The 20,644-nt window shown below is 40.0% G+C and overlaps 1 protein-coding gene across 1 annotated transcript in view; it reads left to right on the forward strand.

The window, feature by feature from the left end:
• Positions 1–20,644, forward strand: part of edil3a (EGF like and discoidin domains 3a) — a 127,674-nt gene that overhangs the window by 57,370 nt on the left and 49,660 nt on the right. Inside the window, exon 4 of the mRNA XM_071899737.1 lies at positions 7,862–7,975. Coding sequence (XP_071755838.1) covers positions 7,862–7,975 — 114 coding nt within the window. The remainder of the gene's footprint in view (positions 1–7,861; positions 7,976–20,644) is intronic.

The following is a 20,644-nucleotide window of genomic DNA, read 5'->3' on the forward strand; positions in this document are numbered from 1 at the left end:
ACCCCTCCCACTGCAGGCCCGTTCCCCGTCCCCGGACACACTACAGCCAATTTAGCGCTCACCGCCAGTGTTAGTTCCTGACACATAGCGCTATTCATTGCTCTCATTACTGTCCGACTGAGACACTTTTTAGAGAGCGGTAGGAGAGCAGAGCCAGGGAGTGAGACGTTCCAGTGGACCAATCAGAGCTTGGTGAGAGTCTAACTATAGACCTCAGGTGTATAACGGGGTTGAGAGCCCACAGTGTGGGAGTCTTAGGAAGCTTTGTGCCAGGGTTAGTGATGATAATTCTGTGGTATGTCTTTGCTAAAGGACCGTACCAGTGTTTTTGCATGTTTTAGCCAATTTAGTGCAATTCACGTATACGTTACATTACTACCGACCACTTTCCGAAGCATTAAATACTTTTTTAGATGTTTGAATGCGTTTTTGTGGAGGACAACAAGTACCTGGGAGTGTACATTGACAATAAACTGGACTGGGCTAAGAACACTGAAGCCCTCTACAAGAAGGGCCAGAGCCGTCTCTACTTTCTGAGGAGGCTGAGGTCCTTCAACATCTGCCGGACAATGCTAAGGATGTTTTATGAGTCTGTGGTGGCCAGTGCTCTCCTGTTTGCTGTTGTGTGCTGGGGCAGCAGGTTGAGGGTAGTGGATGCCACAGACTCAACAAACTGATCCGCAAGGCCAGTGACGTTGTGAGGGTGGAGCTGGACTCTCTGGTGGCAGTGTCAGAGAGGAGGATGCTGTCCAAGCAGTGATGTAAATAGGTGCACGTCCTGCGTCTCTCTGACGCGTTAAAATCCGAAAAGACGCAGTAAACTCACTATCGACGCGTCCAGGGGACGCACCCTATTTTTTCCTAGAAAATAGTCTCAATCATCGCGGGAGAGACTTAATGCCCTTGCTGGGCCTGCATCCAATGCTACTTTCGCCGCACAGATTTCATTTCAACAAGGCTACAAACTTGGTAAATAAACTCACGTGGATGCTGTATTCACTGATGTCGATGATGACCCGATGACGCTTTACCGTCCAGGGGACGCACCATGTTGAGAAAAAGTCTCAATGAGTGAAAGGAAAACGTTTTAAAATGCCACCAAAGAAAAAGATCAAACATATTGCTGGCCAACAAACTATTGCCGGTAGGGATGTACCTGAATCCGAATACGTTATTCGGGAAAGCACAGATAGGCTAATGCGATGGAAACAGATATTTCTTCTACCCGAAGTTGCTCGTTATTATTCGGGGGAAAAAAGCCATGATTGACATGTCTGTGCGTCAGCCACTATGTTTCTTCAAATCGATTCATATCATTGTGGATGGCCACAAGATAAAAATGCCCATTCTGTTTGCAACATAGGACTTTGATTTCACTAACTAGTCGTTTCATTTTCTACACATTAGAGGTCTGCAACCCGACCCAAGACTGTAACGCGCTTGGTCGTGTCTTAGCTTACATTAGCTTTGTGCTTGTTAGCTTTAGGGAAGTAGACTAACGTTACTCCTGGATAGCATGACAGAGCGAGACGATGTCAGTATTGGGTAGACTGGGAGTAGTTGGTAGTAGCCTACTCAACCTGTTGCTGTAACTCAGTCTCAGTAAAAAACAAGGAGCGCCACCCAGTGACTTAATCTGTTACTGCAACCAAACAATGTTCCAAAAGCATAGTAGGCATATTTGCGACTGTTACAACTGTATGTCGGGGTCGGGCTCGGTTGGTTTTTTTTCATGCGTGGAAAAAAGCACAATGTTTTATGCTCCTCGCTTTCTCCTGAAGCTCTGTGTCACACGGGCTGCTGGGCACTCTCTCTCTCTCTCTCTCCCTCTCTCTCTCAATTCAATTCAAAGGGGCTTTATTGGCATGGGAAACATACGTTTACATTGCCAAAGCAAGTGTGAAATTAAAAAAAAAAATGTACATACAATTAAAGATATACTAGAATAAAGAAATGTGTAACCAGAGCTGTGTAACATTGCAATCAAATATATAAATAGGAGTAGGTAAAATTAACTTAAAAATACAAACAGAAAAATTGTGCTTTTGCTGTTAAAAAAAAAAATATTATTGGGGACCCACTCAATTTCCCTGGGACCCACTCAAATTACCACCTGTGGGTCCCGGGGACTCACTACATTGAAAACCTATTTACATCACTGTCCAAGTTACGTGTCATCTTGGACAATGTCTCCCACCCACTCCATGACGTGCTGGTCAAGCACAGGAGTACATTCAGTGCAAGACTCATTCCACCGAGATGCACCACAGAGCGCCACAGGAAGTCATTCCTGCCTGTGGCCATCAAACTTTTCAACTCCTCCCTCAGAGTGTCAGACAGTCTGAGTCAATAGACTCAATAGACTGGACCTTGGACTTATTTCACCCCTGTCAGCAGCTTAATAACCCCATAATTTATAACTTATATTTTAAACTGTGCAATACTGATTCCGGTAATAATTTTGTGCAATAATTTAAAACAAAGGGGAAGGAAAAAAGCAGGAGTGAAAGGCCCAGGTCAGGGATTTCCGCCTACTCCTCCTCCCCCACACCCACCCACAAATTTCTTATTTTTCTTATTTCTATATTATTGTTGTTATATATTGTAGTATGCACATACTTTACATATTTTTATTTGCACATATTTTTATAATGCACATACTTTACATATTTTTATTTTATTGTAGTATAATGCACATATTCTACATATTTTTATATTTATTTTCTTATTTTCTTATTTCTATTTTTCTTATAATTTCTCTATGCCTATATATATTTCTGTGAGCAACTGCAACGAAACCCAATTTCCCCTCGGGGATCAATAAAGTATTTCTGATTCTGATTCTGATTTTCCCACCTTCCAGACAGCCATTGTTTTCCATTAATTTCATTACGGTATGAAAATCAACTTGCAGATACTTGCTTGAAATAGGTAATCCATCACAGTTAACATCCCGCCCAGGTTTATTTTTGCCGTTACTTTATCGTTACGTGGATATTTAGTTTAATGCCCACATTGATTTGAAAAGTCTACATGTCTTCTGGTGCATTCACATGCTTGTGGGAAGCTCCGACATTGGCAGCCGACTTGAAAGTTGGCTGCCAAACAGCATTGCATTCACATGCTATTTGGTCAGAAAGTCAAACCCAGAAGAATAAATAGGAAATTTGTTTTTCTGATTTATTAAATAGCATGTGAATGTACCACTCCTCTCTGTCAAACTTGGAAATGCTTTCCATGCAGAGACACCCACACAACAGAATGTACGTCCCTGAAGAAAAGATATTGTTTTACAAACTAAATTTCAAATGTGCAGGACTTCTAAAGCTGGGCACCTCAATGTTTGAATTAAAACAAATAATAAAAATAGGGAAATCAAGTCAATATTCAAAAAAACCTTTATGGAACCTTCATATGCCTCACAGGACCAACATAATAGACTCATGCACATGCACAGTGACATACAACATATTCAAAATGCAGAAATCTTCACTCAAACGGGACTGTTTAATTGTCATAACCAAGATAGCATCATCCTCATCAAATAAGGATACTCAAGAATTTTTTTCACAATATGGTGTGCTGCCATGCTTGTTAAGGCCTTGATGACATATTTAAAAGCAAAGAGCCAGACTTGGACCAGTATCAGTGATGATAAGTCCTTGGACGCGCGCCTGCAACTGTCTCTGTGTTGGAGAAGCAATGCAAAGGGAGTTTATTTACCTGACCATTGGACTGGCACTCTCTCTCTCTCTCTCTCTCTCTCTCTCTCTCTCTCTCTCTCTCTCTCTCTCTCTCTCTCTCTCTCTGTATCTCTTCCCTACTCTCGCTCTTTCACCCTCTCCTCTCTTTCTCTTTCTGCTTCTGTCTGTCTCATCCTCTCATGCTCTTCTCCTCATCTCTCTTCTCTATTTTCTTTTTTTGCTGGGTGGATTAACCACATTCCCTGAAGTAATCCCTTTTCTCCCACCTGATTTACCGACAATACACAGCTTTTAAGTCTCACTTTCCCAGCGCTGATCTTCCAGGGGCTGATGGCCTCTCATAAAAGGGAAGGAAATCGCAAGACTGTCTGGCTGTGTTTTCCTCTCCCCGTGGTATGTTGTGCTTCAGGCTATTTGAGTGGCTTGCCCATTTGGCTCACCTCCGTATTTGAGCCCACTGGTGGCCTTGAACAAAGCAGGATAGGAACTTAAGATAAGAAAGAGGAACAACAGCATCAGTTATCCAGGTGGCATGGAATGTAATGGTGCCAACATAGTACTTTGTGCAGAATAAGCTGTTGCTTGTTTAACTTTTTTGTTCAACATGACTGTTTTGTTTTTGCTTCTCTGCCTGTTCCTGTGATACTTGATACTCCAGGATAGAGAGCAGACCATTCACTTTCTGCATATTATGCTGAAGAACCTGTGAGCCGTTCATATGGGATTAAAATCTACAGTGTAATTTGTGCCATTATGTTAAGAATATTCACACTGGTACTGAAGTGTTGATATGTAGATTGACTCACATTCAGTTGATTCAATGGCCCTTAGATCAACACATCTGGATGCCGACAAGTGGCTGTACAATCACACTCCCATTTGAGCGTTCCACTCAGGCAATTTAGCAAATTATTCAGCTCTGAAATGCATGGGTGATGTTTTGTATGGATATGTTCTATCCTTAATCATATTATTATTATTGTAATGGTGGATAACAACTGGTGGTTGATGTGGATTAGAGCCATTTTCAAAATCTCAAAAGCTGAGTTGTTTAATGATGATTGGCCATTGTTGTCCTCAATAATGCAGGCTCTTGTTGGCATTTGTCAGGTTAATAGTTCTTAACAAGATTGTAAGGCCCCTCTAGCTAGAATTAATTAAAACATAATCCCCCTTGATTGCAATAACCTCCCACGATCAAGATGTTTCCCCTCTGACAAGTGCTTGTTGGTTAATTTCTGTACTAATAATGTGTTGTCAGTAGGAGGCTATTCTAAACTGACTCATTTTAGTCATGCTGACCTTTTTTGATGTGTAATTACCTCTGATTGTCCTGTAGCAGCTCCTCAGAGCACAGTCATAGCCGAGGCCGGAGCGTAGAGAAGAACATAGGTAAACCGGAGATAGGCTCTTTAATTTGAGTCAGAATCACATTTAAGACATTTTATTTACTGGATGCAGCTCAGGAGGAGTGAAAGTGAAAGTTAACCACTGTACAGTTTGTACAACATCATAACCCTGCAATCATATATGGTCGTCAGTAACAACTGTGTTACTTCAGATTTTCTTGACAAGCAGACAGAACAGTCATAGGGCTGCAATAATAAACCAGCAAACAGCCAAGTCCACCTCATTCATAATAGATTTTGAGTTATAAGCTATTATTGAAATTTCATGAAATGGAACTGACCAGATTAAGAAATACATTTTTTTGCTGTTTGTGGTGCCCCCTATTGCTCAATTTCAAAATGCCTCAAAATGCAGACATGATGCCTTCCCTCCTCTCAGCATATACCAGATTTCATGATTATTGGACAAAATGTCATGGAGTTAAAACCAGTCTGGGTAAGATCACAGAATCATTTTTGTCCCACAGCCTCACTAAGCTTCGCTTTAATGGTTTTGTCCCTGATGGCTGCAAATATGTTTTGCTGAACAGACACACAAACACACACACACACACACTCAAATATTGCAGTATGTCCTCTCCTAATTGTAATCAAAGACAAGTGGACCCTGCAGTTTGCTTTTGATCAGCTTAATTTGAGCCCAGCTTAGCTGTGTGCTGAAGCAGCCCATCTTTCAAGACCAGTGTTTTCAGTGCCAGCTGTGAAAATCAGCTCTTTTTTGCTCTCTGTAAAGCAAATGTCTGGATGCTGGTGTGCTATATCTATTTTCTTCAATCTTCCAAGCAGTGATGGGCTAAAATGTATATTTTATACACATTTGATATACTATTTCACTACTATGGCAGCATAGCAGAAGAATAACCAACAGCAGGGATCCCCTATCATCCAATACATCTGAAGCAGGGGAGGCCTGGCTTTATGCTGTGAGAAGATGTGTTGAATGAGAAGATGTGTCAGATGTGTTGCAAGAGCTGTTTAATGTTTGATATTATACGCAAGACTCCATACATGCCTTACACACACACACACACTCACACACACACAAAGACACACGCACGCACACACACACACACACACACACACACACACACACACACTCACACACAGACATATCCACACAAACAGGCAAAATGCCCCTGCATACATACCAGATAAATATACACCAAATAGATTTATATTTCAACTTCAGGCTGCAAGACTTGTGGTGTTTTGCTTTTTTTTATCATCTCTTGGGAAAGGTTCAGATCTCACTTTCATCCAACACATTTTCACCCAAATATAGCTGTCTGGATGTTCCCCCATGGATTGTTTGGGTGAATCACCAATTTTTCTTTTCTCTATTTCTCTCACTTTTTATTTATTTATTTATTTATTTTTAATTCCGCTCAGCTGTAGAGTAAAGATGGCACTATACTTCTAGTCACAGCACCTCAGTGACCATTATGTGTGAAGAGCATGACTATATTTCTCTGGAGTGTACGGCATCAGCCGATGAAGATATATTTTGAGATATTACAAATGTGCTCAAGTGAATATTATAGATATTATAGATAAAATCTCAGAGAGATGAAGCACCGTAACAGACTTACTTTAATCATGTTTCACTTTCTTACGCTTGCCAAATCTCAAGCCTAGTTACATATTCATAAAGTCAAAACTTGGAAATGTGTATGTGTGAGTCACTGAAGACTAGGGGTATGTTTCAGAGAAGGATTAAGCGTCTTAAAGCTGCCATAGGCAAGTTTGAAAAACAGTAGGAATCTGTTAAAAATTGAAAGTTCATCCCTTACCTTTTCCTTCCTCCCCTTCTAATCCATCCCTTTAATCTCCTTCCCTTCAACCATAATGATAATGAAATGGAGTTCACATGGGTACAATTGGTGGGGATTGGGGGTCTTCCACCTTCTCTAATTGGTTGGATGAATCTGTCAGAGCAGAGGTGTTTGAGAGAGTAATTACAGAGCAAAGGAGGCTGCACCAGATGCTAATTCTGCAAGAATTTCTGATATTGGCAGCAAATGGCTTGTAACCGCTGACAATTGTGCAGCAATTCTGTTTCGCATAATTTGTACTTATATCTCTGTTTCTCTATGATATTAGAGTGAACAGACTCTAGGAATCCTTAACACTACAGAATCAAATCTAACTTTCGGCTTGTATTTACAAGACCAACCAAATCTTGTAGAATGGATATATTTATATAGATCCATATCAGCATTTCTAACAGCAGACATTTCCAACAACTGACCAAAATCAGCAACAAATCCTAGCCATCGATATCAGACAAATGGTTGTAATTGTTTCTGAAATCCAATCATCACTGATCATTTACGACACAATAAGACTGCTGACTTTTACTTTCCTCAGCATTGTGGGATTTCGCAAACGTTGATTTGCCGAGCAATCAAAAGTTATTGTGTATAGTTTGAGTGCTCTCATTGTAAAGCATGATAATTCTTTAAACTACAAAGAAAGTACGCTAGGTTAATTATTCTTAACAATCCCAAACTTAAGCCTGTGTTCTAGCATTAACAGTCTCCCAAGGAGCTATTTGATTTATTAGTTCCAAGAAGCCAGTGTCTCTGTGAAAGCTTCTATGGGCAGACAGAATCAAGTAACAAACGGAGCAAATTCAATAAATGCTCCCCACCAATGCATGCTAATGAGGATGAGGTCTTTCTAATTGCCTACATGTCTGCTTCAAAGAAATGAATGCGCCTTTCTTTTTTGTTTCCTTGGCTCTTCTAGATGTTAACGAATGCGAAAGGGACCCGTGCAAGAATGGGGGCATTTGCACAGATCTGGTTGCCAACTACTCCTGCGAATGCCCAGGAGAGTACATGGGGAGGAACTGCCAATATAGTAAGTGCTACTGCGTCTTATTTTATGTTTATCTTTTCACTCTCTTTTTTAACTACCCATGTGATTTCTTCCCGGTACACCTGCCGATGCAGGTAATTATACAATGGGTAGTATTAGCCAAGCAATCTGATTGATCCAAGAGTAATTCAAATTATCTGCTGGTAATTCCCATGAAGCACGGCTAACCATGCTTTATGGTTAGTATACCAACTCTTGTACTCATCAGGGAGCTAGTCAACAATCTTTTTAGTAGTATATATACAGTATACTACTTTGATGAAACCTTTCAGACATTACACATGTTGGTAAGTGGTAAATACCTTTGAGGACACTATTTGCTGTGAGTATGATGATGATGTGGTTAGATATGATAGGAAAAAAACAGGCCATCAAATAGCTCATGTTTTCTCACTGTTCATGCAGAAAGACATAATTCACTTGATCTTGTTTCTACAAATATTCTGACTCAACAAGTTCCTCATTAAGTTGTACATTATGTCCTGACTGCTCAGTATTAGTGAAGGAGTCCCATGCAGGATGTGCAGACATATGCTTACAAAATTAGATTAATTTAAGGAGGACGTATAAGCGTGGGAGCCGCCATGCGCTCACTGTTCACCGTTGCATTTAGAGTACTACATTTTTCAGAGAATCTAGAGTGGCCACAGGGAAGGCAAGTGGGTGTTAGCAAAATTTGAGAGAGAAAAAGGTTTGAGGGTGGACTAGGATGCATATGATACATTTCAGAGAGAAAAAGAGAAAGCAGGGTGGGAAGGCTTTCTCTGCAGGCACTGTATCTTATAACATCAGCTTAATCTTTCGCATTGTGTTAACACAGTTTGAGGTTGAGTTTGAAAGCGGTACTCGATTTTAGTCCACGCAGTTTCTCGCTCAAGAGCTCAGAACATGGCCGCACAGTTTGAACTGCATCAGAAATGTTCCTCCTCAACAAGGATCCCCTTCTGCCTTGTGAAATTGATCAAAGTTTGACTCAAAAGTCGCTAGAAAGCAGACCCCCCACACCACCGGCATTAATGTGTTCTGGCAAACCCTGATTTTTTTATTGGCCCACCGTTATGGAGTAAGCTAGAAATGGCTCTCTTGGTAACTGAGCTGGGAGAATGAAACTTTAATGTTTTTAGGGTTTCTAGACAGCACAGAATGTACTGAAATATCTCTTGGTTATATTGTTTAGTGACACATTAATGGAGCCTTGAAGCGCACAATATAAAATGTTTGAGTACACAAAACAACTACTTTGAAGCAACTTTTGAAAGTTCAGAGTTTTCATCAATACAATTAAAGACATTGAGCCTGTGGAGTGTTTACACTCTGTAGTCTCTATAGTAACATCTATGCATAAATGGTGAATTCATTTACATTGAGTGTACCAACACCATTAGAGTTGTTTTTAGTTTTTTAGTTTTTTCCATTTAACACCAGTACTAATTTTTCACACTCTTGATTGCATTTTGTTTTTTGTTTTTTTGTTTTTTCAAATACAATTTTGTGTTAAGGCTGCATTTCCACTAGTGTACATAAGGTGTGGCAAAGTATGAAACAGGTTACATTTATATATATAAGCTACATCAGAGTATTGGATCACACCATCTTTTCACTCTCATTAAATTTCACTCCAGCCTTCAGCATGTAAATCAACACCACACCTTGTTATTGGATTGTCGTGAGCGGTATTGAGTGGTATCATATTACTCAGTAACTTTCCAGTAATAATATTACTTTAATTTTTCAATTTCAGTAATAATATTACAGTTAGCAATAAAAAATAAGTTGTGACTTTTGTTATCACCCCTCTAAATATCAGATTGAAGGTGAATTATCCAAAAACTCTATCTTACCCCATCCCTATTTCATTTACATCACTATTAGTTGTTGTTACATAGGGTAATAATAAAAAAAAATACTTTTTTTGAGTAACAAACCCAACTCTAGTGGTGAGAATTCAGTAGATGAGACTCTGACCTATATAACCCCCCGCCCACCCACAGATGTGTCAATAATCAAGGAGGTGGAGGGAGATTCCTCTGATTCAAGGTTTTGCTACTGTGATCATTTAGTCATGAGTTGAAGACGTCTTCCAAAAGGACTTTAAAAGCTTGAGAAGGATGAGCAACTGTGAGAAAGGGCCTTGTAACTAGAGAGAAAATACAAGAATATAAATGCTAAAGCACATTTAAGCAAACACAATAAACCCTAAAACACAATCAAACCTCAATAAACATCAAAACATTTAGACGCTGAGGAGTCACAGCCACTTTATGCCAGCATGCCCTCATTTCTTTTAAACCCCATGGCTGTATAGAGAGAGAGAGTTGTTCTCTCACTTTCCTCAGAAGTGGCTTGCTTTTTACAAGACACAAGAGAGCTCAATGGGGCTTCATTTGTTTATTATGCTGTTGTGGGGAATTTTGTCTTCTCACTCGAGGAACATGCTATAGGATTATTATATCAATGGACTCTTGAGCCCTGAGCCAGCCCCTGAATTGCTTTGTTAAATAAATATATTCATTTGTTTTTCTTACCAACAAAGTCTAGCGTAGGTGCACCCCAACTGGTCGCCAAGGCAACGTGCCACATTTTTCTAAGCCAAGGCTCGTTGGCAGACTGCTGTCTTGCAGTCGGATGTTTTGGACGAGTAGGTTCCTTGATCTATTTTTTGAATACATCAGTCTGTTAACTCCCTATATGGGCTTTTGCTGTAGTGCCTATCTCCATTTCCAAATTTCCATTTTCCAAGTTAAAGCTGCATAGGCAAGATTTTTATATAAAAATACACCGGTCTTATCAGCCTAAATCACAAAGTGGGGCTGCAACAGAGAAGAGTGTCCCTTCCCCTCTGATTGGTGCACCGTAGATTTGCCCTATTTACCCAAATAAAATTCTGGTGTTGTATGTTCTTGGTATGGACACTAGAGGGAAATGTTCTTGGTCCATGGGAAGTGATGAATCAACCCTGCTGTTTCCTAAACAGCAGTGTGCTCCAAACCTGGACTCAACAACGACGGTTGAACCTGCTGCAAAGATTTTCTTCACCGTCTGCATCGCTACCAGCTAATAGGAAATTGCAGTGCAGTTAACTGATGTCACATTACATGATTTCTGGGTATTGCAGTGAAAAGAAATTCAGTTACCGCTTGCTGCCAATGTGCTGAAGCTGCTTTGTGCAGTTTTGTTTTTTTTCTTTAATAATGCCTGTTTCCATTTTCCAAGGTAAATTCATTATTTATAAAAAAAAAAAAAAGAAAAAACTATTTGACCCTTAGTTCCCTGTCAAAACACATTTTTTCACATAGAAATAGCAGGCTGAATGACAATAGGAACACAATTTGTAAAATATAAATGGATATCCGTTTTGAAAATGATTTTTTTTTTTTCACATATTTTAAAAAAGGTTGAAAACATCAAGTCAAATATATTGTGCAAAAAAAAAAAATACACAAAAAAGTGGCCAGGGCCATCTTCCTGCTGGAAGATGAAATGTATGTTCCTTCGTCCTGCAGGAACTCAACCACAGGCTGACCTCAGTGAATGAGCATTGGACAATTTTATTATTTCATTTTAAATTGTAATTAATTTCAAAAACTATAGCAACAACAATCCCTACAAAACTTCCTGCATCTAATATCATTTGCCACTAAAACTTCCAAACCCGTGACTACATTTCTGAGAGGAGAATTGACTGATAACAGACAGGATATTATTTTGTCAGCGTGATAAATTACCGTCACCAGTGTCACCAAAATATCATCTTCATAGGGAACTTTGGTCCTGAATGGTCCCCTGATGTTATAGCTTAATCCCAAATTTGATTTTCCAAGTTAAATTCATTATTTGTTCAAACAGTTACAGCCTAATCCTAATGAATACAATCAGTTCCCCGCTGCACACTGGCTGGAATGCCTGGAATGTACTTTTCTGCAGGGACTCATCGTCTCCTCTGTCTTGTTTCTTCAGCCCACGGTGTTTGTGTGGGCAGGTCCTGCACACAAATCGGTTGTTGCAGATCAAGCCGTCAGCACATACGCTCTCTCACTGTACCAGACATGAAATCAGCGTGAGAATATTATGCAAAAGCAGTAAGCTTTTGGGGCATCGCCTGTCTGCTCAGTCCAAATGACTATCCTGCTTTACGGAAATAATTAACACCTACAATTATTGATTCGCACGATCCCACGGAAAGTGAGAGGCAATCATATCCAAGTTCAAGTTCATTTATTTATATAGCGCTTTATCACAGGCACGTCTCAGAGGATATCCCTGCATCCCATCGTATCCCGATTACATATGTGTGAAGTACTGTAAGATAATATTTGGCACAATCTGGCTCGTCCGTCCTACTGAGAAAAATGTGGGATTGTTGTTGCTGTAGCCATCCAGACACATTCCCACTTTCAGACACCGTGGTTTGACACTAATGAGGGTTAAACGGTCAGTGAAAGATCCAATATTGAGGAAAGGTAGGGACTGTTCAGGATGGATTGGGAGATGGGTGTAGCCTTAATCCTCCCATAGCTGCACTCAATCCATTGGACAAATCCTTGAAACTATAGGGAGACATTCTGGTTTGCAAAATATTTAGAAATCTGATTGTTGTACCATTGTGCATAATGGCCATCTGGAATAAATCACATTTAGTCCAAAAGTTGTTGTGAAGTTGCCTTTTAATGACCTTTTTTTAATGACGGGTTTTTCTACATTACACATCGCTCTTAGAAATATACATGAATTCATGCTCACCTTTCCTGCCAAAGAATTGTTTTTTTTATCTTACAAATAAATCAATGTTATTGATAGTTTAACAACATTCAATTAATGAATTCAATCCAACATGCAGTAATTAACAGTAAAGGGACACAGTTTTATGGGTACAGAAACTTCTACAAGTGCATCGCATGTTCATCTATCAAAAACACCCTGTACATTTCTTGGAGAAGTAGAGGGGCTGGTTTTCCTGTGACGAGGTTCTCAGTCGCCTTGAAATTTTTGCAGAGTGTGTTTTCAGCATGCTGGGGGTCGACCCATCGAGCCACACTGATGTCTCTGAGTCACAGCGTGAACTTCTTTTTTTGGCCAGTTAGTAGCACTTCAGAAACATGGGAATGGTCAGGCTGTGTGGGTAAAGCAGGCCATGTTAAGATTAGAGCTGGGCTCTGTGTTGTCGGTGCGTCTGTGAGGACGTGTGCACAGGATTAGCCCCAATGAGACGCTAGATGGCGTTGAGATTGGATGTGCGAGCATGTGTATATTTACTGATGCTCCACGCCACTCTATGAGCACCTAAAAAGCACTAGTGCAGTTGTTAATGTTCAACAGTTAAGATTCTCTGACATGTTAATGATGATTCAGTAACTGTTAAGGTGGATTGGAACAATTTCGGCATCAGTCTAAAACGTGCCGTGGTTGGCTGATTCAATTTCAGGATCAGTGAATGGCTAGCTAAGATCATCCAACTGCAGATGTCCTACTATCTACTTTGAAGAAGTATGACCTTCAGTGACGACAAAATGTGAATTAGAGAAAACAGTTGTCATGTGATTCTTCTTCTTCAAAACCAGATAACCAGAACCACAAATCTCAGTAGAGGTGTAACATAGTTGCACCTCTACTGACATTTTAAGTCATTTGAAATGTGAACATTATGCTGTGTATCACCCAATAATTCTATCGCTTTATACTACTTCTACTCTTGAGATTTCAAAATATTCCTATTTTTGACCTTGTATATATATACAGTATGTATGTATGTATGTATGTATACATTTGAAATCTGTTTATCTGGTTGTGTGTTTATTTTCATATTTGTTTGTTTATTTTAAGTTTGATAAGTATTACTTTTGAGCAAGGTGCGCATTTTTAAATGTATGAATAAACACTACCGTTCATGTGCCTGTGTAAACACACATATATGCAGACACGCATGTGCACACACACATACAGTGCACACACACACCAAAATAAATGTGAAGTGCACACAGCCTCATTTGTCACCCATAGCATCTCTATTGTATGGCTAACGTCTATTTTGTGCGCTTATTATTCTCTCCCTCGTCCCCTTTTCCGCCGCACGCTCATTAGTATTGCTGTGCTGGCATTAATTTCAGTGGGGCTCTAATTTGTTTAGGCTGTAGGTAGGGCTTGTGGGAGATGGATTCAGCTGTCACATCACGGTAGTGGTGGCGTTAGTGATGTGTGCTGTCGCGGGGCTGATGTATGCACAGGGGCCAGCAGGCCAAGGCCCGGGGGCTGGCTGCCTCTGCTGCTGCGACGGCCGACTGGCAGACAGCTCGTTAAGACTGGCCCATCATCGCCGCAAGGTGAGAAGGACCGCAGCTTTGCAAGAGTGTCTTGCCACAACATCCAGATAGAATATCTTACAAGAGAGCTGCCCAAGAGGTAACGATACCACATCTATACAAACATTATGCTGTGCTGATGGAGGGCTGCTGGTCATTTTGCTGTATGGCAACTTTGTACTGCAGTCTTAACAGCCAGGCAGGACAAAACGGATTCCATTTCATTTCCACAAATGAAATAATGAAGATATGCTCTTGTGCACTTGTGCCAGCATAGTATGTATAAGTCCATGTGCTCCCTAACATTATTGAAACTCCATGATTTATGAAAGCTATGCAGGAATGAAAGTAAATTACCAATATCATATTTGGACCAATCATATCATAGCTAATCATAGCCAATCATATCTCCTGCTATAGGCTACATTAGCTAGAAGTTACTATTCTGTGCCTACCTTATCCTAGGCCTACATATGCAATCTAACGTTGCAGCACAGGTAGGATTGGTAGCAAGTTAATTTCCACTGTTGAATACTACCTGAAGTCAAGGTAACTAACTAACTAAAAAAGCAATATGTCAGCACCCATAAACCCCTTATTTCTCAGCACTTTCTGCACCATTTTGAAAGGCATGGAAAGTCAACAGGGGAGTGGGCGGGGCCAGATGATACTTCCATATAGTACAATACTTCCATGGCCTATATGCACTAATCGCAGCCAAACTTTTCATCACATAATGGTACATGAACACATGAACTACATTTTCTAGTCAATTTGAAAAGTTTAAAAAAACATATCGAATATGTTTTTCGTGTCATTAGTCTCAGCAGGTGTAACATAACATTCTTCTAGGTTCTGAAGTTTGTAGAGACTAAATGGTGTGAACACAGAAAATGTTTTTCTTGTACACAGAAGGTTTTATTGTTTTTGTCCCGGCACCTATTGCACGCTCAGCCGTCCTGGTGGGGGATCCCTCATTGAATTACACCACCCAAGGTTTCTATCATCTCATCAGGTTTTCTTGGGAGTTTTTCCTTGTCTTCACTGAGGGTCTAAGGTTGGTGCCGGTTAGGCTAGTCTAGGTTAGGAAGGTTAGGTAGGCTTGTTATGTCTTTTCAACCTGCTATTTTTTTTTGTTTTATTTTGTTTGCATACTGTATTGCATCATTTGGTTTATGATTGACTGTTGATTAGTTGGATCTAGCTAGGCTCATTCTCTGTAAAGTCCTTTGTGACACGCTTTGTGGTGAAAGGCTATATAAATAAACATGACTCGACTTAACCATGCATGAGGCTCTGCCAAGACATGAAAAGCTCTGGCAACTGCAAGAGTGTGTGCATAGGGACAATCCATCTTATAACTAGAAGGCACTTGGAGAGCACAAACCTCCGCCAACGCTGAGCAATTTTACAACTTGCTGTTACACCCAAAGGCATCATTCCTATCACTTAAATATCACTTTAAGTTGAATTGATTTCTTGGCCCTGTAAACATGCCCTTAGGATTTGGAATCAATTCTCTATCTCCGTTAGTGTCATTGTTATGGCTATAAGGAGATAATTGTCTAATTGTGAAAATCGCAGATCTGGATCACCACCAAAATCGAATCAATTGTTCCTTATCCAAAATACTATCTACCCAACAAGTTTTATGAAAATCCGCACATACGTTTTTGAGATGTCCTGCTGACAGACAGACAAACGAACAGATCATAACCTCCTTGGCGGAGATAGAAAAAAAATCACTTAATGGTGCACTTTATTCATTCTGTGTCACATGTTTCAAGGAAAGACAGCCACACAGGTAGACACAGGTATTCATGGCCACTGAATATCAGGGATTAGACAGAGGATACGAACCTGCAAGTGGAACTGGGATTACTGCACCTGCACTGTGTATCGCCACACAATGGCGTTTCTGGAAAGTCTGAGCCAACACGGCTGTCTGAAAACGACCCCCGTTTTTCCCAAAACTTTTAACGGGCTTACCTCGTCTCAAAATGGAAGGCAGCTTCCTCGAAGCCATTTATCTTCTATAACGGTTTGCGAAGAGAACTAAATGAAGTTGATCACACATCTCTTGCTGAACTCACCCTCTGACTCACCAGCAGCTCCAGCAGCACCAAATCCACCTACACCGCCCTCTCACCAGTCTGGAAGGGGTGAGTCACGTAGTGAAGCGAGAGTGATTTACCATAGTGGAATATATAAACACATCTCTATCTCTCTCTCTCTCTCTCTCTCTTTCTCTTTGCTCTCTTCCAGCCTCCAGTCTATCCCCGTAGACTGTCCTCAGACATTACTCACTGTCTCCCCGGCTCCCTGTTGCCTAGAACCCCACTGTTTTAGCAGCTGGATATGTCGTGCTAGGGTTGTTTTCATTGTTCCATTTTTCTCTGTCTCTGTGCTTTCTTGTGTGGTGAAAGTAGTCTCACAGCTCTCAGTGGTGCCAGTTTCATTGTTTGCTGGTGTGTGTTTGTGTGTGTGTGTGTGTGTGTGTGTGTGTGTGTGACTGCGTAGTGTATATACACACATATAGTCGTGTGTGTCTCTGTATGTGTGTGTCTGAGTGAGTATGCAGTTTGGAATACTTTAGAAGAGGTGTTTTGCTTAAATGGTGAAGACGGCATCACAGCCTTTTGATGACCGTTGCTCCAGGCTTCCCCTGAAGGCTGGGCTTCACTGGCACTCACAATTGGCAGGGGTAAGCAATGCCTCTGGCTGAAATATTCGCTTGATTTGTCCTCATCCTTTGGGGACACTTCCAAAATCCCCCAGCTTTCCCCAACACTTTTTGGTTCTTAGGCTCTTTCTTCACAGTTCTTCATTCAGCTGTGACCGGAGAACCAGTAACCTCACTTGGGAGAAATCACATGTGCTGATGTAATTTTTTATCAGTTCCACCATTGTTCACACACATATATATATACATACAAGTTTATATGGCTGTGTTTCATTCCCCCAATCAGTGTTTCCATTAGAAGTGAACACCAGGAACTAAGATTCTGGGAATTCCCTTCTATATCATCTCCATTTTCCTCCACTGAGTAAATTGGATGTAATTAAATATAGCATCCACAACAATCTGTTTACTGTAAGACTAGAGTATCATGCCACAAAAATTGAACAACAAAATGTAAGTAAAAAATGTGCTGGCATCTCCGGTGTAAAACTGTCAAACCCATCGGTGCTCTGCTGCTGCACATTAACTAAGCCGGTGACACATATTTGATTTTGCTTCCCGCTCCAGGTTTATGCTCAACCTTATGATTTTCAGCTTTTATTGAGAAATAAATGCCATTGACTGCACATACACATACACATAATAAGCTCCCGCATTAGGTTTTTCTTATTTTGCTCCTGAGATTTTCTCCTAATCAATGTGCAGTCTGTCACTATATTGGCTGTGTCCACTTTGCTGTTGTGAAGGCTATTTACCACATTTAATTGCACTGCAGATTTAACCAGCTGGATAACCTTGATATTGGAATCTGCATGTTTTCCAGTTAACTAAAGGAAAAATAGGCTATGTGAAGGGTATGCTATTCAAAACAATCACAAACTACTCAACCTTGTTACAACCTCATCAAGCCTCTCGCCTAATATGCATCAGTTATTAAAATACTTTATTTATAATGAAGATTGACCTAGGACCTACTCAATCACACTCCATTATCACCCATCCACACACTTTTTGTTAAACTCATTTTTAATAATCACAAAACATTTCAGCTGCAATATAATAAATGAGATTAGATGTGTTTTGTTGTTCTGTATGCTTAACTTGTTATTCTCATCACCCAGCAGTCACAGTATTATCCAAGACGGTGAACAGATGACTCGTAAAATCTCTCCACTCCAAACCTTTTGTCATCTCAGTGAGTGGTGTTGCTAAAAGATTAGAAGTGTTGTCTGTATCCACAACTGAGAAAAACATTTACACTTGCATTATTTGCCAAAACACTCACAGCTGGCAAGAATGTAACTAGCTCTAAGCGAGTATTCACTTGTGTCTACTGTGTGTGTGGGTGGGTGTGGGTGTGTGTGTTTACTGTATTTTTTCTTGATACTCTATTGATCCCTAAAGAAGATATTTCCACTCGCTCCCTCTGGGAGGTCAGAGGTCAGAGTCTTGAATGTCGAATGCTTGTTGTCATGGGGGCTTGAACCCACAGCTTCTGGTTAAAAGATGGTCTACAAACTCACTACACTTCCCTGCTGCCCCTACATGCACAGCACTAATCATTTGCTTTCTACCAATATGAGAGCTGCACAAAGGTGGAATTAGGGAAATGTATTAGCCTGTAAGTAAAGGAGACACTACATGTCATTCATAAAGCTCCCAAGCAGGCTTTTTATCCATCCATGTTGGCTCTCTTCCCTTCATGGTCTCGAAAATCTCCTGTTGCCTTAATAAATAATAGCAGGTACTGAATGAAAGCTGAAATTAGTTTCACTGGCAACATTCCCTCTCTAAAAGTTCATTCAATATCATTTAACATCATGTGTCACAGCACAAATAAACAAACAATAATGTGTGTGCAATATAAAAGACAGGTTTTCACTGAAAGAAGCCCAGCTCCTCGTGACAACAGAACAAATACTACTGTTAACAGCCCAGTTGATGCAGTGTAGGATACACAATAATAGTCTGAGAAATTATAAATACTTTATTAAGTTTGAAATGAAACAATGTACAATGCACTCTCTGTTAAGGCAGTCAGTTAACAGTTAAACATACATTAGTAGAGGGATAGTCAAATGTCTCATTTACTCTTTACACTTATTATATAAAATATTATACTTGTTATTATAATAGATAGTCATTATTATTACACATTCAGAGAAAGCATTGCATTTGCATACAGGTTCTCCTTTTTTCTTTGTTTCACTAATGCCAGTGTGCCACATACTTAAGCCTCACTTAATACAGCTTGATCTCAAAATATCCACTAACTGCATTAGAGATTCTGAGAAAGTTGCTGTTGTGCCAGCTATTTCTGGAGAAAACAACCACAGGAGGTAGACATACCGTTTATGGATGCACGGCTTACTTCTCATATGCAAAGGGGACAGCATATTGAACAATAGCATTGTCACCAAAACCAGCCAAATCTCCCATAACACACACTGTGAGCTTTTCCTTATACAGTGAAAATGATAGTTGAATGGGTGGTAGCTGCACAAACCCCAATCATACATTCATATATTGCTAATCATGTTCAATCAGGGAAGCTATTTTGAAATGAATGAGCTACTGCTACTAATTACTTGCATTTAAGTCAAGTGTATGCTTGACTAAAAGCACTAATTAAAACTTAAGCATCTGTCACAAGTGTTGCAAATGCAGGACATCTTCAACATAGTTGTGATGCTGCTTTACTTTTTCTTCACTAATGACACCTTTGTTTATCTACTGAGGGTGAGAGATAAGGTAGGGTGGGAGGAAGGTGTGTGTGTGTGTGTGTGTGTGCGTGTGTGTGTGTGTGTGTGCTCAGTATGTGTGGAACTCATCTAGTGTCTTGCATTTCCACAGTACATACTGTACAATGCTGTTGATACAGCCTTAAACCCTGAGAATAAATGGAAGTAAATTGAAATAGAATACATTTAATTAAACACTTCAATTAAACACTCACTCGTCTTGATAAGCTGACTGATGAACTCTGTTGGATAATGTAGCAACGTTAACTAGCAACGTTAACTTGCTGCATTGGAAATGTAGCAAACTGTCTAGCAGCATATACCAGCTCTGTGTCACTATATATATATACGTATATATATATATATATTAATATTTTTTTAAACAATTAAACAGTTGTGTGCTACAAGCATCACTTTACTGGATCAGTAAAACCAAACCAAGTTAGGAAAGATAAACTTAATACTCAGTTACATAACTGCATTAAGAATAAATAGCCTACAGCATGGCTGCAACTTTAGTATTTGTCATTGGTATTATGTTCAAAAACAAAGTACAGAAATAAATACCTATGCATTAGACTAACTAACATATGCTATCGTCTAGCCTATTTACTTACTTACTAGCCTGTGCCTGTAGATCCCTGTCCCACTGAAGACCCTGAACCTTTTTGCATGATATCGTCTCCTGGTCGCGGTCAAATATTTTAGAAGACTGGTCTGCATTGCTAATAGCTGTAAGTATAACTTCCATTGGCTTAGCGCACTTTCAAACAAAAAAGATATTGAAAACATAAATGAAACTTCCTCTATAGTCTGCGCCATCTTTAGCAGCTGATCAGTGTAAACAAGTGCTTGTGCCTATCTTGTGTCACTTAGCAACAAAGCAGTAGTGATTGTGTGTGAAAGGGTAGATTGAGGCTTGCTAAAGGTT

This window comes from Centroberyx gerrardi, chromosome 8 (genome assembly GCF_048128805.1).
Source record: "Centroberyx gerrardi isolate f3 chromosome 8, fCenGer3.hap1.cur.20231027, whole genome shotgun sequence".
In the NCBI taxonomy this organism is placed as follows: Eukaryota; Metazoa; Chordata; class Actinopteri; order Beryciformes; family Berycidae; genus Centroberyx; species Centroberyx gerrardi.